General features: G+C 41.2%; 1 protein-coding gene across 1 annotated transcript in view; it reads left to right on the top strand.

Annotated features, from left to right (window-relative positions):
• The first annotated feature begins 1492 nt into the window (after positions 1-1492).
• LOC129677771 (olfactory receptor 4C6-like) overlaps positions 1493-9843 on the top strand; it is a 26807-nt gene continuing 18456 nt past the window's right edge. Inside the window, 3 exon segments of the mRNA XM_055608383.1 lie at positions 1493-1996; positions 1998-2243; positions 2245-2422. Of these exon segments, the coding sequence (XP_055464358.1) occupies positions 1493-1996; positions 1998-2243; positions 2245-2422 (928 nt within the window).

The following is a 9843-nucleotide window of genomic DNA, read 5'->3' as shown; positions in this document are numbered from 1 at the left end:
ATTTATTTATTTATTTATTTATTTATTTATTTATTTATTTATTTATTACAATTCATTTTGTGTCTGTCCCAGCTGTAGCCCCCTCCCTCATCTCCTCCCAGTCTCACCCACCCTCTTCCTTCTCCCCTTCTCCCCTTCCCTAGTTCCTTAATAGGGGAGGACCTCATCCCCTTCTATCTGACCATAGTCTATTAGGTCTCATAAGGACTGGCTGCATCATCTTCCTCTGTGGCCTGGTAAGGTTACATCCCCTAGGGAGAGGTGATCAAAGAGCCAACCACTAAATTCATGTCAGAGACAGCCTCTGTACCCCTTACTAGGGAGTGCACTTGGAAACTGAGCAACCTGTGGGCTTGCTCTAAACAGGGTGTCTTGTCCATGCCTGGTCGTTGGTTGGAGTATTGGTCTCTGCAAGACCCCCTTGGCCTAGGATTTTTGGCTCTGTTGATCTACTTGCAGAGTTTCTGTCCCTTCAAGGACATTATATCTCCCTCTTCTTCTATAAGGTTTCCAGCACTCTGCCCATAGTTTGGCTATGAGTCTCAGTATCTCCTTCAATACCCTGGTGAGTGGGGTCTTTCAGAGGTCACCTGCAGAAAGTTCCTGTCCTGTCTCTTGTCTTGCCAAATTTTTAATCCTCATTTTCTAACATCTAAAATACAAAGAAATAAACAAACAAACAAAAAACAACCAACAACAACATTGTGAGAAATTCAATTGATGAGACAGAGTAGAGACCCACCAATTACTGGAAATATGTAGTGATATTAGTAGTCCAGTTTTATAAGGTAAATGTTTGGATGAAAAGAATGTTGTCTTTGATAAGTGGAGAGTCCTCAGTGTTTGTTTTTACTCAAAGCTCTTCAACGAGAACACTGTAAATGTTTAATAATACATGAGTAGATGCGGACTTATACATTTTCCAAGTGCATGTAGAATGTTAAGTGAAGCTTAACATTCTATCTTCAGGTGTTCAGAAAGCAGACCCTTTGACATGTTCAGAAGTCTTATAGGTATAGTGTTTTTTTTTATGTGAAAAATAAATGATACAGGAACCAAGAGGTATTAAAGTTAGAATGACAAAAGATCAAACCAATAGTATGTTAACCCAGTTATAAAACACCTGTTTGCTGATATACTTCAATGGTCAAGGTTTTCACATAATTTAATTATGTAATAGTCCTAAGAATATGTGTCTACTTAATAATGAAGAATTTCCAAAGCGTACAAGAATCAAGTACTAGGACATAAAGCAATAGTTGTATTAATAAAAGAAAAAAAAACTGCTGTGAATTTGATATGACTGAAATTATCATCAAACTTTCACTGTTAGCTGTTGGCTTTTGTATAAATAGATGGAGAAAATATGTGTCAAGAAGGTATGAGCAAAGAAAAAAAAATGTACTCAACAATATGTGATGACTCATTAAAAGTAATATTCCTTTTGCAGATTCTCCAGTTCAGAATTTTACATGTTCTGTCACTCACAAAAATGGTGAATCAAAATGAATCAAAACAATGTGATCAATTTATTCTTTTGGGGGTTACAAGAAATCCAGAGTTGAATCAAATATTATCTGCTTTGTTTCTAATTATGTACATAGCCACAGTGTTTGGAAATCTCCTCATTGTGGTAACTATAACCAGAAGCCCAAGTCCGAGGTCACCCATGTGCTTCTTCCTTTTATCTTTGTCACTCATGGATGTCACTTACTCTTCTGTCATTGCTCCAAAGTTGACTGTGGACTCCCTTTCTGAGAAAACTATTGCCTCATTTGAAGCCTGCATGACACAGCTATTTGCAGAGCACTTCTTCGGTGGTGTGGGCATCATCCTTCTCATCGTGATGACCTTTGACCGCCATGTGGCCATCTGTAAGCCCCTGCACTACATGACCATCATGAGTCCTAAGGTGTGCTGCTTGATGGTAGGAGGAGCTTGCGTGGGGGGATCCATGCATGCAACCATTCAGCTTCTCTTTATGTATCAAATTACTATTCTGTGGTCCAAATATCATTGACCACTTTATGTGTGACTTGTTTCCATTGCTGAAACTGGCCTGCATGGATACACATATCTTGGATCTCTTAGTCATTCTCAACAGTGGGGTGATGTGAGTGTCCATTTTCCTTATTCTCGCTGCTTCCTACATGGTCATCCTCTGCTCCATCAAGTCTTATAGCTCTGAAGGGAGACGCAAAGCCCTCTCTACATGTAGTTTATATTTCACAGTGGTTGTGTTGTTTTTTTGTGCCATGTATTTTCTTATATATGAGGCCTGTGGTGACATTTCCAATAGATAAATCAATGGTTGTGTCCTTTACTGTTGTAGAACCAATGTTAAATCCCTTGATCTACACCTTGAGAAACACAGAGGTAAAAAATGTTATAAAGAACACGTGCATGAAACAGGGGACCAGGAGTGCTACAAACTGTTCAAACACAGAAAAATATTTTAAAAAACAAAACCACCACCACCAACAACAACAAAAAAAACCAGGAGACCAATAAAACTAAGATAGCCGAGGGGGTCCTGCAGTGCAGAGACTGATGAACCGATGGAGGACCATGCATGGAGAGGACCTAGATCCCCTGCTCAGATGGGACATTTTGGCATGTCAGTCTCTATGTGATCTCTGAGAAAGGGGAACAGGAGCTGCCTCTATCGTGAACTCAGTTGACTGCTCTCAGATCACTCACCCCTGATAATGCAGCTGTGCTAGGCCATGGAGGAAGAGGACCAAAGCAATCTTAACAAGCTATGGGAAGATGGCAATAGTGGAGAATTCGCCCTTTCAATGGACTAGGGGAAGGGGACTAGGGGAAGAGGGATGGATCGTGGGACTGGGGGAGTTGAAGGAGGGGTCTTCAGTCTGGATATATAATGAATAAATTGTGAAGAAAAAATATTTAAAAGAAAACAACAAAAACAAAACAATAACAACAAAGATCTGCTCTTCCCACTAATTTCAGGCCTCCAAGGAAAAGGGATCCAGGAGACTTCTTTCATTTTAAAAGACAGAGACTGTCTCTAACATGAACTGATTGGCCTGCTCTTTGATCACTTCCACCTGAGTGGAGAGCAGCCTTACCAGGCCACAGAAGAAGACATTGCAGCCAGTCCTGATGAGACCTGATAGACTAGGGTCAGAGGGAAGGAGAGGAGGATTTCCCCTATCAGTGGACTTGGAGAGGGGCATGAGAGGAGATGAGGGTGGGATAGTGGGATTGGAAGGGGACTAGGAAAAGGGCTACAGCACAGATACAAAGTGAATACAAAATTTTTTAAAAAGACATAAAGATAACTCTTGACTACTGTCTAGGTTCCAATACACTTCACCAAGATATTTTATGATACATACCCTTCCTCACAAGAAAGTATGCACGCGCACACACACACAGAGAGACGTGTATTTTGAACAGTATGAACTTTCTCAGTGTAATGTATTATCTTCTCTCCTCTCTGCTGTAATGATCTAGAGATTTTCCTTGACTGCCTTCCCATGGCTTCTTCAGCTTCCTAGTGAATTCCTACTTGAAAAAAAAATGAAGTATTTCATGGATTTCTCTAGTCATCACTACTGTTTATTCCCTACTCCTGTATCCAGCTTGTATCTTTAAGATTCATGATCAAAATATATTCTTTATAACTGTCTGGGATTTTATAGTCTTCACTCTCCCCAGCTGTAATCCTTAGAACCACATGGATTATATACTACTACATGTTGGAACCCATCAATTAAAACATTCCTGGCTGTCAAGTACGTGTTTAGTAAGTACTGGCAAAGGAATTTAAGTCTAAAAGATAGAAACAGATATGCTCACAAATAAACAAGAACATTGAAAGGCTCAATACATGTAAATACTGTAGAGACCAAATATCCACTTTTGGATGCTGCCAAGTATCATTTTAGGAAACAGCTTCAGATTATTAGTGCTATCTTACTAAAGAGATCAACACTGTACTCAAAGTCTTAATGACCACTTGCTTTTATTTAGAGAAGAAAACAGAAGGGTCACTTCATAGTTGATTATAGATATTTCAGAATCACGAGCATATACTGAAGTGTTGTTCTCTGTACAAAACACATTATTGTTGGTTGTAGCAGAATGTAGCTGTTGTTATATTCAAGATTCAGGCTTACAAAAACAAAGACTGTTTATTTCCTCTAAAATTTTAATATGATAATAATAGACACATATGTTTGGCATTTTACACTGTCTCTTATGATAGGGTACATGGAAATCCTCAGGCTCTACATAATTTAGATTTTCATTTCCTTAAAGCAATCATATATTATTGTAAAAATAATTGCAGGATCAGTTATGGAATTGAAATGAAACATTTAAACTATTATAATCATGTGAAAAACATATTTGTTCAATGAGCATTTTAGCTCCAATGAACATTAAATGTCTTCAGTAAACACTATTCAGTTTCAGTTATTCATCAATGAGGATAGGTGAAGAATAGGTAATGTCTCATATGCCCTTCTAGGAACCATATATATAAAATAGCAGATAAAAAAATGCTTTGTTATTGTTTGAAGTTCATATTTTAGGGCAGAAGAGTATAACAATTTAAGTTAAAAACTTTAAGAGAAATTGTTTTTTCTCATAAAGTTTCCTTGGAGCAGTGCATAGCTGTGAAAGAGGGCTCTCAGGGATATTTCTATACTGAGATATTAATAATACAATGTAACTCTCTAAAGCAGATCTGTGGGCAGAACACTGCAGGCAAGGGGGAGGGGCCAAGATGGCGGCACCGGGAGAACACCATGTCTGAGAAGCGGGACAACACACTCCGTGCAGCGACCAGGAGACTGAACTCTGGGCCCTGAAACAACAGCTATCATGTTTCCCAGGTGAGGGGAGGCTCTCACGGCATGGGAATCGGTCAGGTCCACTCTCGGCTGCCCAGTCAGAACCCGGAAGAGAACCTGGCTAACGCAGGCTTTGGGTCTCCTGGCTGGTGCCACAAGCCTGCGTGACCCGATCACTTCCCCGGGCTGATCGGTGGGCACAAGGGTACCTGAGGCTGAGAGTCCCAGGCGCAAAAAAAACCCACGGGGAAGGAAAGTTGACAGACTGGTCATGGATCACCCAGTCTTTCCCTGGAAGGTCTGGCTGACCATGGGTACCTGCCGCCATCACAACTGAGCTCCCACCGCACACAGAGAGCAGCTGCTCGCCCAGCTCAAAATCCCTACTCCCTCTTGGGAGGAGGCAGGAGGCATCCAGCAGAATCTGCCACAGAACACATTCTCTGTACATCAACTTGAGATCGAGATCGGGGCTGAGAAAACCCAATCCTTTCGTCAGGCACTCCCCCAAACGCTGTCATAACCCTGCCACAGCAGAGCGGAAGGATAAAGAGGCGCACAGTGACTTCACAGTGCCTGGACCCCAGTGCTTCCGGCTGCTCCTAGCAAAAAAACTTCAGTTCCGGATCTGGGACTGTGGTCATTCAACAGGTCCTGAGATTCTCCTGGGTCCAGCAATAAGGTCTAACACCAAGTCCTATCACCGGCGCCCCCCCAACCTTTGGCAGAGAAACCCCAGCTCAGGATCAGACTGAGAAGCCCCAACCCCTTCTGGCACTCCCCTGAGAGCACCAGCATAAGCTTGCCCTAGCAGAGGGGAAGGTCAGGGGGGAAGAACAGAGAGGCAGCCTGCCAAGAACACAGCACCCTCTCTCCAGCTCACCCAGCGGCCCCTAGCAGAGAAACCCAAGCTCTGGATATGAGGACACTCAACCCTACCCAGTACTCTCTTGGGATCAGCAAACATAGATTCTACCGCTAGGCTGCTTCTGGAAGAGAGATCTGGACCCAGGATGTGGGACTGAAAACACTCATCCTAACTCTTTCCCGTGCCACCCAGGGACCAGTCAACATAACCCCTCCTGGCAGAGGGAAAGGACAAAGAGGCAGCACACAGGAAAGGTGGACACCGAGTCCTGTGGCCACAGTGTCACAGAGCTGACTGTTAGCCTACCTGTGCACTTCCGCAGCAGGACCAAAACAGAGAGTAGTGAGCAAGGGGAACCCCTGTGCATTCCAACTGGTCCTGCAAGAAAGTGAGTGAGACTTCTAGGGAGAGATTGCCCCAGACCCAGGGACTCTCCACAGAAGCAACCAGACGAGATCCCTTCCACCCACACCCCTAGTGTGGGCATCATAGGGCTTCTTGGCATAGCGACCCCAACATTGAAGCCTCTTCCTTGTGGGTCCACCAGGGTAATCCAGGAAAACAATCCCTGGATCTCAGTCAGAACTGCGTAATAGTGGCTTGCAGGCCACTGCAATAGTCAGAGAATCCGCGCATGCACACTGCGCCCACTAAAAGCACACGCGAATAGCGCCAGCGTCACATTCCTTACTTAGGCAAAATTGAAAACACAGTGCACACCCCCAGAGCAGTGAACCTCTCTCATCTTCCTGAAAAAACAGTCCAGAAAACAGAAAGAGACGATCATAGCCCAAACTACAATCTCGAGGAACAACCAGTGAGGATTATAAATAACCAGATGGCTAGAGGCAGACGTAAGAACACTCCCAACAAAAATCAGGACACAATGACCTCACCAGCAACCCCACAAAATAATGGACACTTCAATTCACTAGATATACAAAAAAAAGACCTCAAAACTATGTTTCTCCAGCTATTAGAGGCCCATAAAGATGAAATGAACAAAGCCCTCAGAGAAATAACCAAATAAATCGAGACTAACCAAGAGGAAATAAATCGTGCTCTCAGAGAAATGACCAAGAAAATTGAGGCAAACAGAGAAGAAATGCACAAAGCTCTCAAAGAAATGTCCACACAAATGAAGGCAAATAAAGAAGAAATAAACAAAGCTCTCATAGAAATACAGGCAATTATACCCAAAGAAGTAGAGGCACAATTAGCGATACATAGAGAGGAAACGGACAAAAAAATAGAAGCTATCATTGAAAAGCAGGACTCCACATTCAAACAGATGAAGGAAATGGTGCAAGACATGAAAAAGAAGACATCAGGCTCAAAGGTCTGGAAAATATTTTCAAGAAAATTATAGAAGAAAACTTTCCCAACTTAAAGAAGGAGATGGCCATAAACATACAAGAGGCCTACAGAACACCAAGCAGACTAGACCAGAGAAGAAATTCTTCACATCACATCATAGTCTAAACACTGAACCTTCAAAACACTGAACCTAGAAAACAAAGAAAAAATTATAAAAGCAGCAAGGGAAAAAGGCCAAGTAACATATGAAGGTAGACCTATCAGAAACACACCAGATTTCTCAACAGAAACTATGAAAGCCAGAAGGGCCTGGACAGAGATCATACAGTCCTTAAGGGACCACAGATTCCAACCCAGACTACTATAACCAGCAAAACTTTCAATCAACATAGACGGAGAATTCAAGATATTCCAAGACAAAACCAAGTTTAAACAATATCTACATAGTAACCCAGCTCTACAGAAGTTACTAGAAGGGAAAATCCAAACCAAAGAAAACTACTACATTGAAGGAAACAGAGGAAATACATAACTACACAACAAAAACACCAAAAGAAGACAAGCAATGAAACTCAGTGACACCAACAACACCACATCTAAAATAAGTAACAATTGTTGGTCACTACTTTCTATCAACATAAACGGACTCAACTCCCCAATTGAAAGACGCAGACTAACAGAATGGTTGTGGAAACAGGATCCATCATTCTGTTGCATCCAAGAAACGCACCTATGCAACAAAGATAAACACTACCTCAGAGTAAAGGGCTGGAAAAATGTCTTTCAAGCAAATGGTTCCAGAAAACAAGCGGGAGTAGCCATCCTAATATCTAATAAAATAGACTTTCAACCCAAGTTAATCAAAAAAGATAAGGACGGCCACTATGTTCTCATCAAAGGAAAAATTCACCAAGAGGACATCACAATTTTGAATATCTATGCCCCAAATACAAGAGCACCTACATTCATAAATGAAACAATATTAAAGCTTAAATCACACATTGATCGTAAAACCCTAATAGTGGGAGACTTCAACACTCCACTCTCACCAAGGGACAGATCAACTAGGCAGAAAACAAATAGGGAAATAAAAACACTTACAGAGACCCTAAATCAAATGGACCTAATAGAAGTCTACAGATCCTATCATCCAAACTCAAAAGAGTATACCTTCTTTTCAGCACCGCATGGAACCTTCTCCAAAATAGACCATATAGTTGGTCATAAAGCAAGCCTCAACAGATACAAAAAGATTGAAATAATCCCTTGTATTCTATCTGACCTCCATTGACTTAAGCTGGACCTCAACAACAACAGAAAAAACAAACAGACTACACGCACATGGGAACTGAACAACTTGTTACTCAACGACAGCTGGGTTAAGGAAGAAATAAAGAAAGAAATTAAAGACTTCCTAGAATTCAATGAAAATGAAGACACAACATACCCAAATTTATGGGACACATTGAAAGCAGTGCTCAGAGGAAAATTTATAGCACTAAGTGCCTGCAAGAAGAAATTCGTTACATCACATATAAACAACTTAATGGCCCAACTGAAACCCCAGAAAAAAAAGAAGCAGATACACCCAAGAGGAGCAGACGGCTGGAAATAATCAAACTCAGGGCTGAAATCAATGAATTAGAAACAAATAAAACTATTCAAAGACTCAATGAAACAAAAAGCTGGTTCTTTGAGAAAATCAACAAGATAGACAAACCCTTAGCCAAACTAACTAAAAAGCAGAGAAAATCTATCAACAAAATCAGAGATGAAAAGGGTGACATAACTACAGACACAGAGGAAATTCAAACAATCATTAGGTCATACTACAAAAGCCTATATGCCACAAAAATTGAAAACCTAAATGAAATGGACAATTTTCTTGATAGATTCCATCTTCCAACATTAAGTCAAGATCAGGTAGAAAGACTGAACAGCCCTATATCCCCCAAGGAAATTGAAGCAGTCATTCACAGTCTCCCCTTCAAAAAAAGCCCTGGGTCAGATGGTTTCAGCGCGGAATTCTACCAGATCTTCAAAGAAGTGCTCACACCAATTCTCCTCAAACTATTCCACAAAATAGAAACAGAAGGTACATTACCAAACTCATTCTATGAAGCAACAGTCACCCTGATACCTAAACCACACAAAGACCCAACAAAAAAAGGGAACTTCAGACCTATCTCTCTTATGAATATTGATGCAAAAATACTCAGTAAAATACTTGCAAACCGAATCCAAGAACACATCAAAGATATCATCCACCACGACCAAGGAGGCTTCATCCCAGGCATGCAAGGCTGGTTCATCATACAAAAATCCATCAATGTAATCCACCACATAAACAAACTGAAGGAGAAAAACCACATGATCATCTCCCTAGATGCTGAAAAAGCATTTGACAAAGTCAAACACTTTAAACATGTTTAAAGTCTTGGAGAGATCAGGAATACAAGGCACATATCTAAACATAGTAAAGGCAATATACAGCAAGCCTATAGTCAACATCAAACTCAATGGAGAGAAACTTAAATCAATCCCACTGAAATCAGGGCCAAGACAAGGCTGCCCACTCTCTCCATACCTCTTCAACATAGTACTTGAAGTCCTAGCCAGAGCAATAAGACAACTAAAGGAGATCAAGGGGATACAAATCGGAAAGGAAGAGGTCAAAGTGTCACTATTTGCAGATGATATGATAGTATATATGAGCGACCCCAAAAATTCAACCAGAGCACTCCTCCCGCTGATAAACACCTTCAGCAAAGTGGCAGGATACAAAATCAACTCAAAAAAATCAGAAGCCCTTCTGTATACCAAAGACAAAAGGGC

Source organism: Psammomys obesus, unplaced genomic scaffold (genome assembly GCF_907164565.1).
Source record: "Psammomys obesus unplaced genomic scaffold, mPsaObe1.curated_primary_1811, whole genome shotgun sequence".
In the NCBI taxonomy this organism is placed as follows: Eukaryota; Metazoa; Chordata; class Mammalia; order Rodentia; family Muridae; genus Psammomys; species Psammomys obesus.
This window is presented reverse-complemented; position numbering and strand designations above follow the sequence as displayed.